Genomic DNA, 23128 nt, shown 5'->3' on the forward strand with positions numbered 1-23128 from the left:
GTACCTTTTTAAACAAACCTAGCGCTATAGTAATTTTTGATGTGTTGCCATTAATTAAAAAAAATAATTCATAATGTACCTCTTTAATTCACAGTTAATTTATAATGTACCTCTTTAATTCACAGTTAATTCATAATGTACCTCTTTAAACAAACCTAGCGCTATAGTAATTTTTGATGTGTTGCCATTAATTTAAAAAAAGTTAATTTATAATGTATCTCTTTAATTCAAAGTTAATTTATAATTTACCTCTTTAAACAAACCTAGCGCTATAGTAATTTTTGCTGTATTGGCGTTAATTTAATAAAAAGTTAATTTATAATGTACCTCTTTAATTCACAGTTAATTCATAATGTACCTTTTTAAACAAACCTAGCGCTATAGTAATTTTTGATGTGTTGCCATTAATTAAAAAAAATTAATTCATAATGTACCTCTTTAATTCACAGTTAATTTATAATGTACCTCTTTAATTCACAGTTAATTCATAATGTACCTCTTTAAACAAACCTAGCGCTATAGTAATATTTGCTGTATTGCCGTTAATTTAATAAAAAGTTAATTTATAATGAACCTCTTTAATTCACAGTTAATTTATAATCTACCTCTTTAAACAAACCTAGCGCTATACTAATTTTTGCTGTATTTCCGTTAACAAACCTTTAAACAAACCTAGCGCTATAGTAATTTTTGCTGTATTGCCGTTAATTTAATAAAAAGTTAATTTATAATGTACCTCTTTAATTCACAATTAATTCATAATGTACCTCTTTAAACAAACCTAGCGCTACAGTAATTTTTGCTGTATTGCCGTTAATTTAATAAAAAGTTAATTTATAATGTACCTCTTTAATTCACAGTTAATTCATAATGTACCTCTTTAAACAAACCTAGCGCTATAGTAATTTTTGCTGTATTGCCGTTAATTTGATAAAAAGTTAATTTATAATGTACCTCTTTAATTCACAGTTAATTCATAATGTACCTCTTTAAACAAACCTAGCGCTATAGTAATTTTTGATGTGTTGCCATTAATTTAAAAAAAGTTAATTTATAATGTACCTCTTTGGGAGGTCTCCCTCCCAAATTATTGGGAGGGCTACTAACTAGGCCGAATGAGGCCTGTAAAACGTGTCATAGTGTTAATTTTTTCGTCCTGCATAGGAGTAGAACTAGTATTTGCTTCCCTCCCAGGGTTTTAAGGCCTGGTGTATGGAACTCTATTTAGGAAAGCATTTGTATGGCTAAACACCCAGGGTTGTTTAAAAGCAATTTAAAGAGGTATTTGTTAGGTAGGGGCTCTTATTTATTATGATTATTATTATTGATATTATTTTTGTAGAATTGGTTTATGAGAGACTGGTTGTGTTTTTCTGTTTTGTTTTTTATGGCACTTGGTATGAACCAAGTGACATATAGCGATCGCAAATACTGTTGGTCTGTCTGTCAGTCTGTCCTGCTTTTGCTACTTTAGGCACTTCCAGATAAGCTAGGACGATGAAGTTTGGCAGGCGTATCAGGAACCAGACCAGATTAAATTAGAAACTGTCGTTTCCCCGATGCGATCATCTGGGGGGGTGGAGGTGGGGGGACGGTTAAATCGGAAAAATTAGAAAAAGGGAGGTATTTTTAACTTACGAACAGGTGATCGGATCTTTATGAAATTTGATATTGGGAAGTTTATCGTGTCACTGAGCTCTTATTTGAAACCCTTACCGGATTAGGTGACATTGGGGGGAGTTGGGGTGGAAAAACCTAAAATCTTGGAAAACGCTTAGAGTAGAGGGATTATGTAAAAATACAAAAAACTTGGTGGTAAAAATAAGCACAAGTCCCAGATACGTGATTGACATAACTGGACCGGATCCGCTCTCTTTGGGGGAGTTGGGGGGAGGGTTAATTCTGAAAAATTAGAAAAATGAGGTATTTTTAACTTATGAAGGAGTTATTGGATCTGATTGAAATTTGATATTTCGAAGGATATCGTGTCTCAGAGCTCTTATTTTAAATCACGACCGTATCTGGTGACATTGGGGGGGTTTGGGGGGGGGGCGTACCTAAAATCTTGGAAAATGCTTAGAGCCGAGGGATCTTGATGAAACTTAGTGGGGAAAATAATCACAAGTCCTAGATACGTGACTGGCATAACCGGAACGGATCCGCTCTCTTTGGGGGAGCTGGGGGGGTTAACTTATGAAGGAGTAATTATATCTTAATGAAATTTGATGTTTGGAAGGAAGTTGTGTCTCAGAGCTCTTATTTTAAATCTTGACTGGGTCTGGTGACATTGGGGGGACCTAAAATTTTGGAAAACACTTGTAGTTGAGGTATCAGGATGGACCTTGGTGGGAAAAATAAGCGCAAATCCTAGATACGTGATTGAAATAACTGGAACGGATCTGCTCTCTTTGGGGGAGTTGGGGGGGGGGGTCAATTCTAAAACATTAAAAAAATGAGGTATTTTTAACTTACGAAGAAATGATCAGATCTTTATGAAATTTAATATTTAGAAGGACCTCGTAACTCAGATATCTTATTTTAAATTCCGATAGGGTCCAGTACCACGGGGGGGGGGGAATCTCGGAAAACGCTTAAAGCGAAGAGATCAGGATGAAACTTGGTGGGATGAATAAGCACAAGTCCAAGATAAGTGACTGACATAACCAGACCGTATCCACTCTCTTTGGTGGAGTTGGGGAGGGGAGCTATTCGGAAAAATTAGAAAAAAATGATGTATTTGTAACTTACCAACGGGCGATCAGATTTAATGAAATTAAATTTGATATTTAGAAGGATATTGTGCTTTAGAACTCTCATTTTAAATCCCGACCAGATATAGTGACATTGGGGGGAGTTGGAGGGTGAAATTGGAAATCTTCAGAATAATTACAAGTTATAGATACATGATTGACGTAATTGGAGCCGATCTGTTCTCTTTGGGAGAGCTGTGGGTTGTTAATTTGAAAAAATTAGAAAAATTGAGGTATTTTTAACTTAAGGACGGGTGACCGGATCTTAATGAAATTTGATATTTAGAAGGAACTCATGTCTCAGAGCTCTTATATCAGTTCCCGACCAGATCTGTTGAGATTGGGGGAGTTGGAGGGGGAAACCGAAAATCTTGGAAAACGCTTATAAATGTAGTAGAATCGTGATTGATGTAACCGGACTGGATCCGCTCTCTTTGGGGGAGCTAGGGGGTGAGATTCAGTGCTTTGGCGAGTTTAGTGCTTCTGGACGTGCTAGGACGATGAAAATTGGTAGGTGTGTCAGAGAGCTGCACAAATTGACTTGATAAAGTCGTTTTCTCTTATTCGACCACCTGAGGGGCTGAAGGGAGAGGAAAAATGAGAAAAATTGAGGTATTTTTAACTTACGAGTGGGTGATCGGATCTTAATGAACTTTGACATTTAGAAGGACCTCGTGACTCAGAGCTCTTATTTCGAATCCCGACCGGCATTAAGCCTCTGATTTTCCCTTTAAAGCAATCTGTTGATTCTTAAAATTTTGCTAGAGTTCATGCCATATGAGCTCTTGGCTGTTGGTTCTTCCAACCTCGTCACAAGTTTCATATGAGCTCTTAGAGCAAGAGGGGTGCTATTGAAGTAGATACTATTCCAGCGGTAGTGAAGAAAAGTAATTATTTAACAAACACGCTACTCGTTGTATTTGAAAACATTACACATTACATTACAAACGATAAAAACACATTAAAGAGTCATAAATATAAGTGTCGGTGCTTGGCTTTTACTAAAATTGTCAGCAATTCTCTACTGCAGACGACAATAGCATAGCGTATACAAGTTTTCGGGTGGGCGAAGGTCAATCTAATAACTATTAAAAAGAAAATTCCTTGTTTTATTTCTATTTTTTGTCTTGCTTTTGGTGATTCTTTTTTATTAGTTCAAAAAGTAATGATTTTTTTAGTAGCTAATTGTATGTAGTCACCCTACTGCAAGTGTTTTGTAACTTTTCTTGGGTTTATTGGTAATCTGGTTGATGTTTTTTTTAGTATTTTAAGTTAAATTGAGATGGTGTAAATCTCAAAGTAATAAAGACTGTTTTTGAATGCTTCACAAAACTTGTCTTCTTTTTCTTGAAAGTCTGAGGAAGGTAGTTATGTTCTGCCAAAGTTCTTATGAAATGTCTAGCTCTTTTTTTTTTGCTGCTATATTTGATATATATTAATATCCTTGCAATGAATTTTATCTAAATATAATGTTGAAACTAAATTTCTACCTAAGACCTTTAGGTAGTATTTTAAATTCTGAAAAGATAAAACTTGCTGTAATTTAGGAGCAGAGTGTTTAACGTTTTCTACCCAAGTGGTAAGCTCTACGTTGGCCAAATTCATCAATAATTTATGGAACAAGTAACTGAAAGATATGGTTCTGTAGGTGAAGCTCTTAAATGTACAAAAAAAACAGAAATTGTCAAGAATCTATGAGAAAATATCTTGTACAAACATAAAAAAGAAAAGCGGTTTAGAACGCCCAATCAGCTGGGTATCACCGAAGCTTCAGGACCTAACACGTTTTCTAGTATCATCCTTCAAAGATGTTCTCCTGAACTCACTGGTCCTCTTGACTTTCTGTTTTGTAAATACCTTGCAGTGTGATCGTTCTAAAAACCTTAGAAAGCTGCTCATGTCCTTTTGTAAAAGATAGATGATTATCATGCTAATATAGGATCTTATTACCCAATCAGCCTCCTGCCCTGTGTAGAAAGAACGTATGGGAGTGTATTTAACAAGATTAACAGTGCCTTACATCACTCTAGCTATTTGCTGACACACAGTACGGTTTTCGTTGAAAACGGTTTACATCAAACTGTCTTATTATCTGGTTCCAAAAGGGGGTTGAGGTCGCGTCTCAGGGGCATAATGCTCTTCTTCTCTCCTTTGATATTATAAAAGTATTTGATCGTGTATGGCATCAAGACTTTCTTTTTGAGCCTAAAGCCTGTGAAGTTGATGGTCAGCTATTTGAGTTGTTTTCTGACTTTCTTCGTTAACATTCATTATATATTGTCCTGCGCGGTTTCATTTCAAAAGAACATCCAGTGCTGTCAGGAGTACCCGGGAAGTATTTTGGGTCAATTATTTTACTCTTGTTCATAGACGGCCTAGGGGGTAGTTTTGGGGAAAACTTTACCATTTTGCTGATGACACAAAGATCCCGCGAAGAACAAAATCCCAGCAAACCCCATAAAGAGCTTCAGGGTGACATGGACCAAAATGTGGTGTAAACGGATGCATGGCTCGTCAGTTTTAATGCATCAAAAACAGAAGAAATCTTAATTTCGATATCGTGAAACGTGATGGCTCCCCCTGTTTTGATCTCTAAATGATAGGTGATACGAAGAGCAGATACACTACGCCTTGCTGAAGGATATTTCTCGTAACATCTCACATGGTCGAACATCTATGCAAAGTGAGATCCTCCTGCTTCGGGAAGCTAGAATCCATCTTAAAGTGCAAAAGTCTCCTCTCGGAATTATTCACTTTAACACTTCACCATTTGCATCAAACGAATCATTGAATATGTGCATCCTCTCTTTGTTCCAACTACCACACTGCTCCTCTTCAATGTATCCAAATTTGAGCAGTTCGCGCAGCAATTTTCAGTAATTCTGATGTCACACCCCTGCAGCGATCCAGAATCGTTTCGACGTGGTGTTTATGTCGGTATTTTACAAATTCAGGCATCAGTCTCTATCAGAGGAAATTTCAAAAGCTGTTCCAGGCAGAGCAAAGCCTTTGCAATTTACCTATATACAGTTAATCAGAACTACTTTTTGCACGGTACAATCTGCAAGGTATGCTTGAAAATGAGTTCCGTCCCGCGATCCGTTGCTACTTGGAGTGTCCTCCCAGTGGAGGTAATCCTGGAAAGTCCTTCTTTCAAAGCATTTCAGAGAAGGTATAGCAAATCCCTTAACATTAAAAGGTGAGGTAATTACTAGGACTAGAGGCTTATCATCATTTGTGATGGAGTCAGGAAGTTTTTAATAATAAAATAAACTTCACTTGTTTTATCGATTGTTTCAAAATATCTTTAAAAATCTTATGAAAAGAAATCGTGTACAGTTTCTGTATTATACAATAATACAATTTAGAATTTGCATTGTATGCAATTTAATTTTATTCAATGTATGAATTATATACAATTCAGTAGCTTGAAAAATCCGAAATGGCATTTTTTTTTTTAATTTTCTGCTCTCTTGTAAGATTTATATGTAGTGCTGAAATGTATTCTTTTTCTTCAATCTCCATTTTGCTCTTTCTGCAAAACTAGAAAGGGAGATGCCATTTTTGTTTCTAAATAGAGACTATTGCTTTTTTTCAGATTAGTAGCAAAAGACATTGTTTCTTTCTGAAGCAAAGCAGAAAATAGAATAGTAGAGACTCACTGAATCCAGAAAACGTACGTTTACAGGTTTGTTGGAAACGCCAAATGGAGATTGAATTTCATATATTACCGTAATTGATTTTTGCGTAATTAGTTCAGTGCCAATCCTTATCATGTAACATATTTCGTTAAGCAGGGCAAAGATGGCTGTGATGATTCCCCGTGTTCACATATCCAGTCTGCTTTGGACTGTTGCAAGTCTGCCAAACCTCTCAAAATCTTGGAGTCCTTTTTCTCCCATCTGCAAGCGCCACCTGATATCGGCGAAGAACTTAAGGAGCTGAGCTCAATCCCATATGAAGTTGTGCAAATGGTTAACAGTTATCACTTCGTCGTGAAGTGTAGTGACAAGAGTGACGTCCCCCTTGGGTTTGTGCATTGCTACTTTAATTTAGCAAAAATTAAAGCAATCTGCGACTGTTTCATGTACTCGAATAGAAATCATATCCCTGTCTGTGAGCATTTATATGCTTGTTTCTGGGCCATGCTGAGTGATGGAAAACTTCAGTCTGAATATTCAGCAATATTACTAAAATATCTGCCAGGAAGATTTGATGGGGTACCTGAAACTGCTGCAAAACTGCGAAAGGTAAGCATTCATATCTTGAGATTATTTGGAGTGAAATGAAATAGAAGTAGATTGGGTACCAGTATGATCCAAAATTAAGGTTTTTGTCCCCTGTGAAAGTTTTACTATGAATTTTTTTTCTGATTATTTAGGGCTTTAATATACCAAAGAAAGACACAAATTTTAATATTATTCCAGAGCTGAGATTCATTTCTATCCATTTACCGAATTATATTTTTGAAATTAGATCTATAGGCTTTTTTAGACTGAAAAAAGTTCGAAAATTGGTTGAAAATCGTTGAAAAAAGGACAATTTTTCTATTGTTTTAAGCAAGTTTAAATCGTTTTCTAAGAAAAAGTTTAAGTATAATCGTAATTCTGGCTCGGTGAATGGATGGATCGGTGATTTGTTATTGCAACAATATAAGCACTTTGTTCTTTTAGTGCAATTTACAGCTAAAGGATTTCTGCAAAATTGCTTCTTTTGAGCATTTACCTTAAAGCCTATGCTTAAAAAATTATTGGTGAAGTAAGTCCCAGTTTGTCCTAGAAATTTTAATTTTGTTTTTTGATAAGAAATATAATCTTAACAAGGAAACCTCATTGAGATCTCGTTTCCCAATACAAAGAATAAGAAGTTGGTGGCTGATTTAAATGTATCGAACTAGGTAATGTCATCAAGGTTGTCAAAGCGAAGAATAACAAGTTCGAAGCTGATTTAAATGTATCTAACTAGATATTGTTATCAAGGTTGTCAATACAAAGAGTAACAACTTGGGAGCTGATTTAAATGTATCTAACTAGGTATTGTCATTAAGGTTGTTAGTAGTAAGAATAAAATGTTTGCAGCTTATTTAAATGTATCTAACTAGATATTGTCATCAAGCTTGTCAATAGAAAGAATACAAAGTTGGCTGCTAATTTAAAGGTATCTTACTAGGTATTGTCATCAAGGTTGTTAACAGAAAGAATAAAATGTTGGCAACTGGTTTAAATGTATCTCACTAGATATTGTTATCGAGGTTGTCTATACAAAGAATAACAAATTGGAAGCTGATTCAAATGTATCTAACTAGATATTATCATCAAGGTTAACAATAAAAAGAATAACAAGTTGGAAGCTGATTTAAATGTATCTAATTAGATACTGTCATCAAGGTTGTCAATGCAAAGAATAACAAGTCGGAAGCTGATTTAAATGTATCTAACTAGATATTGTCATCAATATAGTTAATAGAAAGAATAAAAAATTGGCTGCTGATTTAGATATATCAAACTGGGTATTGTCAACAAGGTTGTTAATAGAAAGAAAATATGTCGGCAGCTGATTTAAAAGTTTTTCGTCAAGATTGTTAGTAGAAAGAATAAGAAGGAATAATATGTTGGTGGTTGATTTAATTGTATCTAACCAAGTATTGTGATCTAGTTTGTTAATAGAAAGAATAAAATGTTGGCACCTGGTTTAAATGTATCTAACTAGGTATTATTATCAAGGTTGGTAACAAAGCCCTTTAAGTTACATTCTAATCTTAGTGCTATTAATGCTAGTTTAATTCAGTTAAACTTAAACAAATACCTATAAAAATTGTGCTTCTATTCTTGTCAGTTTTTGATCAGTGCTTTTAATAAACCCAGATGAATACTGTACGCAAGGGTTCCACTTTCCGTGATTGCCCTTGTCTGCTAGTTGTACCTCTACCTGGAATGCTCATTAACTTTTTAATATTTTCATTAATATAGTTTTTAATAATTTTTATTGATAAACTCTTTCCAGGATGCTAATTAACTTTTTAATATAGCTTCAAAAATGAAAATGAACGCACATTTAAAAAAATACATAAAGCATAGCTGAATACAGGCTTCACATTTAGGCAGGGGTTAGAGGGTCTTTTCCAGAGGAAGGAGTGGGGGGATTCGAAGCACGTAAAGTTATGTTTAGTATAACTAACTGAAACATCAAGAACTAACTAAATTGAAGGATGATTTTTTATTTTTCAAAAAGTTGTTGAACTCCATTCAGTAAGTAGTGCATTAAGGCGTTTGCAAAACAAAGAATACAATTTAAAGAACCTTTAAACCTCAGAATATGGTTGCTTGTTTGAAAAATATGCACATCAAATAAACATAATTTTTTTGTCTTTGTATAATTATTTTTCATACAAATTTTGTTTTCGGGATGACATGAGACGAGACAAACTAGCAAACACAAAAAAGACATAATTGATAAGAAAATCGTAAAAAAAAATGTGCCAAATCCCCTACTACGTAAGTGCCTCTAAATTGTAATATGTTCCAATTTCATAATTATATGTTGCATTGTCATTATCCCATTTTTAGTGTTTATTTAATAAATAAACAACAAATGAGATTACCTTTTCTGTTTCCTTTCTTGGTATTTCAGCAGTTTACTTTTGAAGTACGGACCATACAATTTCGAAGAACGGCCAGTCAAAACCACTAAAAGTTCAAAGCTAATATTTGACTTGACTGTCACATAATTTCGTTGATCAGGTTCTGAAAGCATCTGACTCCGAACCTCAAGTAACAGTCCGTTAACATACATGACAATTTCCGTTCGTTTTGAGGTTTTAAACCAAGTTCCTCTCCTATAACTCTTTATAGGTTGCATCATTTGCAGTTCGGTTTTATTGAACATCCCTGATTGGGAGGTTTGTTCTCAAGGATAAGTTAATCTTAATCGGTAAGCAGTTTTTAATATTTTCTTGACAATACCGCACAAGACTCATGGTGTCTTGATCCTCTAACATACAGGACCAATTATAATTAGTCTAGTACTTCTGAACTGATACCAGTCCTCTTAAAATGTATTTGCATACCATAACCTAAGATACAATGTAATAAATCCGATGTTTAAGTTTTTATCAGGCTGGTCTTAGGTAAAGTAGGAAAATAACTCGATCCACTACATGCCCTCTACTATATTGTGCATACATCTAACGTTTTCGGAAGCTAATCAGAAATGAGATGAGAGGCTATGAGAGGAAGGGTATGTTATACCAAAAAAAAATCATAAAACATGTACAAAAATCTAGATATTTAGACCTAATATCTAAGATGTGTCTTTGGCTATATGTGAAAGCGAATTTTTATCATTAAAAAATTAAAAAATAAAATTGAAAATGAATTGCTGTTCTAGAAGCTCTTAGAAGCATCAACTTCATAAAAAATATTAATTGTTAAATTGAAAGAGTAAATAAATTCAAACAGCCATTTTTGAGGGGGGAGGGATTCAAGCAAAAAATGAACTTTTAGGCCACAGTTTTTCATTTTCCAGGCACAATTTTTTTTTAGATCCATCCCAGGGGATCCCAACCCCCACTCTAGATTAGTATGCATGATAGCATTGGTAAACTCTTGACAGTTGTTAGTTTTTCATAGTTCGATATTTTTAAAAGCTTATGACAGAGAAATGACCCGCTTCTTAGAATTGACAAAGAGCAAGAGTACTCAGTAATTCTTGTAATTTAGATTTTATAATTTGTATATTCTATAGTTTTATAATTCATGTTTTATATCGGTTTCTCTTTGAATCTTTAACATAATTTTGCTTATCAAACAGTTCTTTGGTAATGAACTGTTTGGAGATTACATAACCTTCTTCAACTCTTGGGAAAATGGCTGCAAGTTGCGAAATGTACCCATGGTTTACATCTAACATTTGTTGTTAGGAAGGGTACAGACATTTTTTGGAGTGGAGGGAAAGTTTTCGAGGACATGCTTTCAAGGGGAAATTTTACATTGGGGAAACTTGCCAGAATTCCTTTATGAAATTCTTTTTATTTGTCTTTTCTGACTGAGTTTAACATAATAATGGAGATGTTCCTGTGGAAATTTTCTACGGGGATGGGATTATCTGGAGGGGTTTTCCATGGAGGGGGGGGACATTTTTTGCGGAAGAAATTTTCCATGTTTTTTTTTCGGAGTGCAACTTTCTACTGGATGTGAGGGGATTTCTGGGGGAAATTTTTTCACGAAAGGGGGATATCCGACATGATTCGAAAAACGATCAGAAATTAAAGTCTTTTTCAAATGAAAGGATGTTAAGAGTATTTTTGAGGGGAAAGGGCCGTAAGATGCGAAAATACCCGTTGTTTACATTATATTATTTGTTATTGGGTCTGCAAGAAATTTTCCCTGGGTTACTGGGTTACAGCGGGTATGGAATTGTCGAGGAGGGATTTTCTATGGGACGGATTTACACTGAATGAAGCTTGTCTTTTCGGGATTGTTTGAAAAACGATTGGAAATTAAACAACAATTCTTTCTTGACGCTAAAGTATTCATGACTTAAAAAGAAATCTTATTTTAGTTAAAAGTCTTGTGTGTTTCAGGATTCATCCTTAAAGAATTGAGGCAAAAAGTCAAACTTTAGCGTAAAGAGTAATGTACGTTTTAAATTTTAATGTTGATCCTTACTTTCAGTTGAAAAAACTGTTTTTTTTGTTACTGTGTTACTTTTTTTTTTTTGCTAACTCTAGCTTAAAGAATACCTGGCATATTTTTCTCAGTGCACCTGCTTTTTCCCCAGCTTTTTTCTTAGGAGAGAGGGAGCCATGGACAAGCTGAATAGTAATCTGAAAAGTAATTTTTCTAGTATTGACCCCCTCCCCCCTCGGAAAGTGCTCCAACCTTTCAAAACCTTTTGCAGCTACAAATGCCTTTGTAGCTTCATAGGATATGGGATGAAAACATCAACACTTCAGTTTTGAACTGACTGGTCGAGTGGTCCCCATGCAGTTCAAGGGATAGCATGCAGTTCAAGGGATAACATGATTCTTACGGGCCAAAGGATAGGACCCTAAAGTTTACAAACAACCCAGTTAGAATAGAGGCTTAATACAAGTACGGTAATGCACATTTTAAATGTAACTGAACAAAATTCAATAAGTGTAAATATATTTAAGTAAGAGTCATAAAAAGAATTCGGATCTATATGAATGAAGAGCCCAAAGCGAGTTCCTTGGGCCCAAGCTGGTATTTAATTATTATTACGCTTATCGGTTTCAAGTATGAGGCTAATATTATAATTTGTAATTTCAAAATTAAAATATTGTAAATGATTATTTCAACAATAGTGTTTATATTTCCCCGGAGTGGGCATTCAGGGATGATTAAGCTTGTTGATTGCAAATCCGGTGCTAATATTGCAACAGAGAAGTCATAAATTAAAGTGTGACAAGCACGTATCTCTCCATTTGCAATTGCATCCCTTGAAAGTTGGTATTTATGGGTTTCTATGGGGTTGATCTCAGAGGACACTCAACTGCCCTTTCAGTATCGTTTATAAATTTAATCTACCATGAAGAGGAGGCCTCGTGGTTCAACTAGGTCCTAGGATTTCTGCAGATCTCACCATTTTGAAAATCCACAGAACAAAACTATTTCTTTAAAAGTTTATTTGCAGCCTCCTCTAAGAATATTGAACAAATATAACGTATTTTATATTTTTAATATAGTTCCTAAATGTATATTTAGAACAGCCCTTATTTCCAAAGATTCCTTGGCTCCTACTCAACCAGCATAACGCTGGAACAAATTTTCGTGATTATCGCCTGCCAATCCTACCAATTTCAATTCCGTATATGTTACCCGTTATTATATTGGGCTTCCACGTTGAAACATTAAAGTTTATTTAGTCCTCTCCTACTTAGCAATCATTTTCCACTGTTGACTGTTATTTTGAGTAATAGTAGCGCTCCTGTGGCCATACCTCCTGCGCAGGAACTCACCTCCCACGGGAAAATCTTCCGAAACCACGGATAGGCTACTGTTAAGTCTCCCAATTCTTACTTCTTCCGGCCCTACTGAAAATCGTGAGCAAAGCAAGAAAACATAATAGTCTAATCATCCTTCCCCTTGTCGTGATCGCATCCAGACACGAATCTCTGACGAAGAATACTAAAGCAAACAGTCACATAGACTTTCCTCCACTTTCTATATGCAAATGCTGAGAGACAAAATTTTGAAAACGCTGCTGAACTGAAAGCTAAGGTCCAGCTGTAAGGCCTGGAAATTGTAGTGATCATTAAGTATATGCCTGTAATCCATCAATTCTAATGCTAGCAGAGTTCAAGGAGGTGTTAAAGCTTCGTCCAGCTGTCTACTCTTTGGCTGGCAGAAGTGTTGCAGTACTTTTTTTTTGCCTATGATTCCCTGAATGCAAAGGGTAAATTTAAAAGACATATAAAAGGGCCTCTTTTCCACTTTCTCCTGCAAAAGTTTGAAAAGACTACTCTGGCAGGGAGGAGGGATGCTTTGCAAAAAAGTTTTGGGCCTAAGGCTCTATCTGATCGTCGGTTTTCTGGTATTTCCCCCTACCTCGCCCCAAAAATTATAGTAAATGCACGAAGAAAAGTCCTACTCTTGGCTCTGTGGTACATATTTATGCAACGTATAGGAAACCTTTTGTGCTCTCACTTGTCGAGTTGTATAACATAAGCTGAATATGTGGTCTCTCTTTCATCTTTTAAGGCAGTAAACATGTTTCAAGGCAATTATTTTGAATTTGCTCTGTTACTTTACTATTTTCATCTATTTGACGTGAACACAAATTAGGCCAAAAGAATGTTTAATTCCACTCTAATACGTGTCTACTCAAATTCCATATAATCTCTTATTTTTAGTCGATATTTATCCTTGATAGTGTTTTTCTTCGACTGACTTTTTAATTTTAGAAAGTTTTTACATATCCAGTAGTTTTTTTTTTATTCTCAAGAGTTTTACGCACTGGCTTTTTTTAGTTTTCCTGTTGAGAGTATGTATATTTTAACATTTTTGGTTTTTTCTTGCATTGCTTACCCACTTTATCTGTAATGATTTAAGATTGAGTTGATCCTGTTGTTTTAGTTCTTCTTAATTGACGAAAGACACAAATTTGGGATGTTTTTTCTGATTGTTGTTTTGAAATAAAAATGCATCTTATCTTAAAATAATATCAGATAGCGCCATAATTTGGAAATAACGATTAGAAAGCGGTTACCCATTAAAAATTTATTTTAGGAATATTCAATGGATGGTGAGTCATCATTGGTGAATTTTGATTTCCCAATTCTTACCCCTCTTGTCCAGACACCAGCTAGAGTTAAGCATCGTACACTGAGATGTCAATCATCAGAGAAAAATGCTGGCGAAATCCGTTTAACTTCAAATAGCCATAATTCAGAGTCTTGGAAGTTTTCTGAATGGCTTTCAAGTGCAGTAGAAAGAATCAATCAACAAATGCATTTTGAATTGGAAGGCAAGCCCGAACCAATTATTTTTCATATACCTGAGGTATAATTTTTTTTTTTTTTTACTCTTTTTGGCGAAGTTTTGGCAAAGCTAACCAAAAGAAATTTTCATTATGGGTATTTAAAAAATTCCTAGCATGAGATAGTTTTTGACTGGGGTATAGCTTCAGCCTTTTTATGTGGGTGAGGAAGAGCTCCATCTGGAGAGTCAAGGGACATGGGCTAGACGATAATTTTTCCAAATTATTTAGGGAGGCAGATGCCACCCTTGCCCCCTCGAAATGACACCGCCGGTTATTGACTTGCGGACAAATTACAATGCCTTTAGTTTCTTATGAATTACAACATTCAATTAGTTCCTCCTTTTATACTGCCTTTTGGCATGCTGCCAAGTGTCTCTTTCTCTAATAGCTTCAATTACAGTAGGTATATAAAACAAACTAGACCTGCGTTGCATGGGCAACGTGAGGTATTACGGCAACCTTTGTTCGGCTTCGCCGAGTAAAATGTTGAGAGAGCAACACTTTAGTTTTGTTTCCTCTCTTCGGTTAAACGCTGAAGTTGTTAATCTGTAAGGATCCTAAAATATATACTAGGTACACCAACTCGCAAAAGTTACAAAACCCTCATTGCAACTAGCAGAAGTTGCAAACCCCTCATCATTGAAGATGATTGTAGCCTAACAGCCGATTATTACTTACAAGTCCCCTACATGTCTTACCAGTGGAACCAAATTGGTCTTACTATCAAATACACCGGAAACAAATAATAGGTACACCAACTAGCAAAAGTTGCGAACGCCTCATTGCCAAAGATGGTTATGAGCTAACAGCCGACTTTGCTTAAAACTTCTCTATATGTCTCACGATTGGTATCGGCCCATTTTTGGTTTCAGTGTGTACCTTACTACTGAACTTGTCAACCGCTTTAAATTTCAAACTGGTATATCTCATGAAGGAATTTTTTTAACCTAAAAATGGGTGACGTATACTTTCATAGTTTGATCAGCTCATCAAGAGCTATCGACTGCCGTCGAAAAAAAATCTATCTGTCTTAGCTCAAAAGTTGACTTTTTTGTCATAGGCCAAGTTTTTAACGTCATCACTTAGAAAGGAGAAAAGGATAAACTCCAATTTCTTTATCAATGAGAGAACTTTTAAAGTTTCAGAGGCATATCTGACACCATTTCTGTATCGGCCTATTTTTGGTTTCAGTGTGTCCCTTATTACTGAAGTTATCAACCCTTTAAACTTTCAAACTGATGTATCTTATGAAATAATTTTCTACCAAAAAATAGATGAAATAAACTTTGATCAGCTAATCAAGAGCTATCGACTGCCGTCGAAAAAAATTTATCTGTCTTAGTTCAAAAGTTGACTTTTTTGCCATAGGCCAATTTTTTAACGTCATCACTTAGGAAGGAGCAAAAGATAAAGTCTAATTTTTTTCGTAATAAGAGAACTTTTGAAGTTTAAGAGGCACATCTGATACCATTTCTCTACCGCAATCCCAAGTTCAAAAAACCGAATGATAAACTTTGCTGAAATCACGAACAGAAATGGGTAGAAACAATAGATTTTTGACCCCAGGCAGGAGTTCTACGAAGCTTTTCAAAATGCAAAGTCATATTCATCAATCCGGCCTAAGGTCCACACTTTCCGTAAAATCCGCGGAGGTTAGACCCTTACCACTTTTTAGGAATAAGCTGAAATCGGGGTGCTAGGAAAAAAAAACAAAAAAAACACGACAAAACCAAAGCGTTGCTCTCGCAACACAATTCTGTCTTCGGGTTGTCAAATGCCGGAGTCAGTTACTTTTAGTGTCTTATGAATTACAACATCCAATTACAGAAAAGACATTAGTTCTTCCCTTTATATCAAATTGTGGCATATTTCCGAAGATGCACAGATTTTGCCACTGAGGAGTTGGATTCCAGAAAAAATATCATTGTGGTAAAATAAAAAAAAATTGTAGGAATTTCCTAAGATTGTTTGAGGGCTCTTCAGACTAATTTTGATGAAGAGATACTTTACACACTACTCACAGTCCTGACCCTAAGGGGAATGCAGATTTTTCTGGGTTGAGAAGGGTGGAAACGTGAAACGCGAGATTTTTAGCCATTGTTTTTCAAGCGTAATTTTTTGGCCAATATTAAGTAGGAGGAATACCCCCTCCTTCCCATGCGCTCAGTTAATTTTAAAGGTATTTTAGATATTTGATCTGAATCTAGTCGTGGATTGATTGTATATATTTAAAGATTTGAGGCTACAACGGAGTTTAGACTAAGTGGGGCTGGTGCTAATTCGGATCTAAAGAGATTACAATTATGTCTAGGGATGAACATAACTCATTTGTTTGGTCTCGTTTATTTGTTTCTTCATTTAGTTTTCTCTTTTTTCTATGTTTAGTGATCATTAGGGACTAGCGATCGGCGTTGGTTGTTAGAGATTATAGTTGTGTTTACAAGTAGTTGAGACAATTGGTTTAAATATATTTGGTTGATTATATGCATTTAAAGATTTCTGGAAACGACAAAGGTTTGACCATGGGGGGGGGGGGGAGCTTGCACCGACTTGGATCTTTAAGATTTGTTCTAGATTCATTCATTCTGGATTGCCATGTCATTATTCTAGATTGCCGTGTTACCTTCTCTCGTGGCCAGATGTGTCTTTTTTAGTATTTTAACTGTATTGTTTTTTTTTATTGATTGTTCATTTAGCGACAGAACAATCTTGGTCTTGACATAAAAAAAAACGTTTCTATTAATAAAGAAAAGACTTGAATAAAATTGTAAAGCCCTTTGAAAACTTCATTTAATGATGTATAATTGTTGTATTATACTAATATGTATAAATGTATACTAATGTATGTATACTTTATAATGTATGTATCTATAATGTATGTAATGTATGTATACTAATATGTATAATATGTAATAATTATACTAATATATATACTAATATGTATAAATAACCTGACTATGATCTGTTCTTTCAGCAGAATATTCTTTATTTTAACTGTTAATACTCAATGTGATGTATAGTATTTTGTCGGTGACCATGGAAAACCCTATTTCTGTTTTTTTTTTTTTTTTCAAATTAATCAAGGGAGCGGAAAAAAATTGTGAAACGTAGGGTAAATATATAAATTATATGAGGTTGTCATTTGCCTTAAGATTTGAAACTGATTACGAACCAACACATACATCATAAAGCCGGTCATACAAAAATGTATTAGTAATGCAGTTATAACGTTTATGCTTTCTAGTGGTGATGTAGCGTATTCTTCGTCAGAGGGCGTAATGGTTTACATTGACTTCTTTATACGTTCAGCGTTAAGCAACCTGCTTGTCACTAAAAAATACAAAATGTTTTTTGACTCACATCTGCTTTGGTCCATGGCGAGTGCCTCATCAAGGTTGATGTTCACCAATATCAGGAAGTTGGACAGGCTGTCGGACTAGCGCTTCTTCAGATACCCACGAGGTCTTTTCCACCGAGCTGCGTGATGGCTAAAGTCGTAGATGGTCTTTGTTGGTAGTCGTGGGGTCATTCTAAGTAGGTGTCCGAACAACTGTAAGTTTTGTTCTGCTACTTGGGCAGAAAGCAAGATTCGTTGATCATTTTGAGCAACCTTTCTTTGCTAACGAAGTCGAACCATCACAGCCCTCTCCCTGTCGTTCTTACAGAGCAATGATTGCTACATCGTCCCTAAGTTTTATGCCTAAAATTACCCGGAAGGCCCGAAGAAAAATTATTACCATATATTCCTCTTCTTTCTTCATAGTCCATGCTTCTACGCTTGATTTAACTATGTTCATCTTTCCCCTCTCGAATACACTCGAATACCCCTCTTGAAAGAAAGAATTTAAGATAATAGGTACTCATATTCTCACTCCGTCTTTCAATTTGTATATCTTCAATTTTTAGCGACTATTTCTTGTCTCTTTCGTTGGTTTTGAATTTTCTTTTCCTTTTTTAATTCTTTAATTTTCGCCTTTCGTTTTAGTGATCGTGAATATACTTTAATACTGACTCTTTGCATCTTTTTTGCTTAGCATATGTCCGTTTCTTGTACATCTGTAGACAGATAGTCCGATTGAGTGAGAGGCAAATCTGGTATTAACCCTTTTATTAGGAATATATAAAAATGATGTTAGTTCATTTGTTAATAGATAAGTCTATCTGCTATCCGTCCATGCGTCATTCCTAGGGTAGAAGAACTGAGGTAGATGGTCATAGAATCTATAGTTTTACAAGTGTGTGATTAAAAGGCACGGGTAAACGGCGGGAGTAAGTATGCCTCTCTTATTGGACCAATACTTCTTTGTTATCTTTTAGAAGGGCACGCCCGCCCAAAGTCTCAGGCTGGTTGACCAAAAATTTAAAATTGATGTAGGACCATTAGATTGCCTGGAATGGGAGGAAAACAAGGCACGCCTACCTATGGTCTTAGGCAGGTTGGAACAAGAATTTAGAATTGTCTTCTTTAACCTTCCCTATTTTGAAAATATATAACAAAATTAAATTGGTGTCTGAGGTGATGGCTTTGACCCCATATAAAACCGAAAATTCAGCAGATTTTCAATTTTCAATGATTGAAAATCTTCCTCCCCATCCAATACAAATATAAAAATTATATTACTCCGTTATTGCACACAACTACCTGACCAAAGATTTTGATAAAATTTTGAAATTTTGACTGACCTTTGAATTGTAATTCAACATTTTAGTTCTTAAGCAGAATAGTTGGAAGAAGAGACTTTACAAGTATTCCTACAGTTAACTCCAATTAACTCCAATTAACAGTTAACTCCAGGACCGTTAATTTGCGTGGAATGACAGGCAAACAAGCGTCTAAAGTCAAAATTGGGATCATTTGCAATGAGTGTCTGGCAACATAGATAGATAGATACATGTTTATTTATTTTATTATTTTATTATTTGATACATGTTTATTTTATTATAGATACACATAATGTTATAGATAATGTTATAGATACATGTTTATTTTATTATTTATGTTTATTATTTATAGATACATCTTTATTTACAACAAGAATTAAACCATATAAACAAACAGCGCAAATGCCTAATGGCATACTTAAGCGCGTGATATATCACAAAAAAATGAACAAAATACAAACAAAAGAAATAACCGTCATTACTTTGGCTTAAACTAATGTGCAATTCTAATGTACTACTCTGTTTAGTACAATCTGTACTAATTCTTTTGGAAATCAAACTTCAACACTCACAACGGAAAATAGTATGGGAGACTAGCAACATGATTTCTTAATAACTTCAGAAATTTGTTTCTATCATTACAATTTCTCACAGCTATTGGGATTAAATTCCAAACTTTTGGACCAATATGACGCAAACTAAATCCCGCTTGCACCGTTGGCCTAATTTCAAAAGAGAAATCAGAACTATGAGATGTTGGGTAATTGTGGAATTGTGAATTTGTCGGGAATAATCTTGGGAAATTTAGTGAAAGTTGTCCAAAAATAAAATTGTGGCAAATATTAGAAATGGCAATATTATGATTGTGATAATTGTGATTGCCCAACATCTCATAGCACTAATTTTATGAATTATCAAGGTGATATATAATTCATAAAATTAGACATTTGCACTAATAAAAAATTAATATAATGTTAGCTGACCAACAGGTTGACTGGAATTGCAAGGTGAATAAGCGTCCAAAGGTTATTCTATAGTTATTTTGGCATTTTTTATTTTTTGTAGTTATTTTCTATTTCTAACCGTTTCGTTAAAATACGGGATCCTTTTTATATTATTAATCCTTACAGGCTATGGATCTATATATATATATATATATATATATATATATATATATATATATATATATATATATATATATATATATATATATATATATAAATATAAATATATATATATATATATATATATATATATATATATATATATATATATATATATATATATATATATATATATATATATATATATATATATAACTACTACAAATCCTTGCATATCTAAGTAACTGTGAATAAAATGCTGAATATTTGATATTTGAGTGTATATTACTTTCAGGGAATGGGAAATTGATCACTTCAAAATCAAAATCTTATTATACAATTTAAAACCTAATTTATTATTATCAGAAATATTAATATTCAAATCTAAGAAATGATCGTCTAGACCAGTGCCATGACTAGGTTCAAGAGTCTGCTCTGATGGATATATGTATTTAGAAATATCAATAAATTCCTTACAGTTTAAAACCAAAATATCATCTAAATATCTTTTATTATTTGACAAAACATGTTTTAAGTTATTTGGGTTATTCTTATCCATCATATATTTATATTCGAGTTGACTTAAAAACAAGTCAGCTATAAATGGGCTGGCATCCCCCCCCCCATGGGAATTCCCACATTTTGCTTATACAAATTACCATTAAATCTTATATAAGTATTATATAAAACAAATTCTAATAAGTCAAAAATCATATCTAAGCTGTAACATCTCGAGCTAACTGTAGTCTTAAAGCAGTTTGTCCATCTAGCTTTTTTATTATAAGTATCTATTTTTAAGAACCTTTTACTAGATAAGAGGAAATATTTCTTAATAACCGTTTTTAAATTTTCTAACACTACACTAAGTGATAGATTAGTATACGTTGTCGCAAAATCAAAAGACTCAATTCTTTGAGCTGAAACGATTGTCAAAGAGTCTATCACCTGCAGTGAATTAAAAACATTCCAGTATGGATTAAAATTCGAAATTTTTTTAATACCAGAACAATAGGTTTTAAATTTTCAACGAGATCCATATCACTTGTTCTTGCTTTTCCTCATCTCAAGTTTTTGTACTTCTTTTCAGAAATTCTTCGACTGCCTCAAAGATAGAATATCAGCTGCCTGTGGAACTAAGCGTGCACCCGACAGCTTTCAAGTATTCATTCGAGACAATTCTCCCCCAATTGGTAGCTTCACTAAATATACATATGAAATCAACTCTTTGGACCAAGTGAAAAAGATTTTCAGGACTAATTTGGTATGCTATTCTCAGAACCATAACATTAAAAAAAAATATATGTATCTACAAGCTATCCAATACCTTTGTTAATCTACAACGTAACATATGGAATCAACTCTTTGGACCAAGTGAAAAAAAAATTCAGGTCTAATTTGGTATGCTATTCTCAGAACAATAACATTAAAGAAAACATATCTACAAGCTATCCAATACCTTTGTTAATCTACAACATAACATATGAAATTAACTCTTTGGACCAAGTGAAAAAGATTTTCAGGAATAATCTGGTATGCTATTCTCAGAACAATAACATAAAAAAAAAAAAATAAATAACAACAAATCCTCGAGCTATCCAATACCTTCGTTAATCTAACTCATGCATATGAAATCAACTCTTCGGACCAAGTGAAAAAGATTTTCAGGACTAATTTCGTGTGCTATTCTCAGAACAATAACATTAAAAAAAATATCTACAAGCTATCCAATACCTTTGTTAGTCTACCACGTAACATATGAAATTAACCTTTTGGACCAAGTGAAAAGGATTTTCAGGACTAATTTGGTATGCTATTCTCAGAAAAATAACACTGAAAAAATATATACTTACGAGCTATCCAATACCTTCGTTAAACTAGCACATGCATGTGAAATCAATTCTTTGGACCACGTGAAAAAGATTTTCAGGACTATTTAGTATGCTATTCTCTGAACAATGACATAAAAAAAAAAAAAATCAACCTTTTGGACCAAGTGAAAAGGATTTTCAGGACTAATTTGGTATGCTATTCTCAGAAAAATAATATTAAAAAAAAATATACTTACGAGCTATCCAATACCTTCGTTAATCTAGCACATGCATGTGAAATCAATTCTTTGGACCAAGTGAAAAAGATTTTCAGGACTAATTAGTATGCTATTCTCTGAACAATGACATAAAAAAAAAAACAAAAAAAAAATATCTACAAGCTATCTTATATATGAGAGGGTAAATGAAAGCAGATAACCAAAGCTTTAAGGTTTTCCAGACTTGTTTACTTAGACTTAGTCTTCTCATGTCGGGTGGCGTATAACGGTGCCTCTTAACAATGACTTTTCAAGTGCCGGAGACCAAAGATCTTCCGTTAATGATCAGAACCGTGGAGCATCTTTCTCCATACAGCGTCCCAGTGTTGAATTTTGCCGTCCACACCATCTGATACTAGGAGGGACTCAGCATCACACATCGCAAGGGAGGTGACCTCTGCTCATGTGCATCATGTGACCCCAGTATCACTATCGACTACTTTTGATTTATTAGTCACAAGTGACTTTTTCGATGAAAACGTTTGCAATCTTGTCAGCAAAATGAATTCCAAAGATAAATCTGGAACAGTTGTTCCCATACCCCTGGATTTGTTTCTTAGGAGTAAATAGTAGATAAAAAAGAAATAGAAAAGAATGAGAAATCTGTAGAGGTGGCGGACAGTGGCATCAATTCAAGGAAATTAAGGATGCTGCTTGCATTTTTCAAAGTCAATGGGGAGAGAGGCAATTTTGTTTTATTATTTCATTATTATTATTATTATTATATTTTTTTATTATTATTTCTTATTACTTTTATTATTTTATTATTTATTATTATTTGTTTACTATTTATTTTCAGTTTCAAAAACGGTAGAGATGTAACAAAAACATGCCACATTGTATTAAGACCATTTTGAATTTAAAACATTTATAAAAGTCCCTCTTGAGCATTGGAACACAAGTGTTCATGGATTTAAATGGTCATCCACATGCCCAAATCAGTTATAAATTCAGAGGTATAGGGAAAAATAACTCGTTAAAAAGACGTTCGTAGTCCTAGTTTTCAGAAGATAGGATAGCAGACA

General features: G+C 34.2%; 1 protein-coding gene across 1 annotated transcript in view; it reads left to right on the top strand.

Moving 5' to 3' along the window:
- Positions 1-23128, top strand: part of LOC136028779 (uncharacterized protein C2orf42 homolog) — a 54441-nt gene that overhangs the window by 27368 nt on the left and 3945 nt on the right. The window contains exons 3-5 of the mRNA XM_065706681.1: positions 6548-7000; positions 14000-14272; positions 21105-21278. Coding sequence (XP_065562753.1) covers positions 6548-7000; positions 14000-14272; positions 21105-21278 — 900 coding nt within the window. The remainder of the gene's footprint in view (positions 1-6547; positions 7001-13999; positions 14273-21104; positions 21279-23128) is intronic.

This window comes from Artemia franciscana, chromosome 7, assembly GCF_032884065.1.
Source record: "Artemia franciscana chromosome 7, ASM3288406v1, whole genome shotgun sequence".
In the NCBI taxonomy this organism is placed as follows: Eukaryota; Metazoa; Arthropoda; class Branchiopoda; order Anostraca; family Artemiidae; genus Artemia; species Artemia franciscana.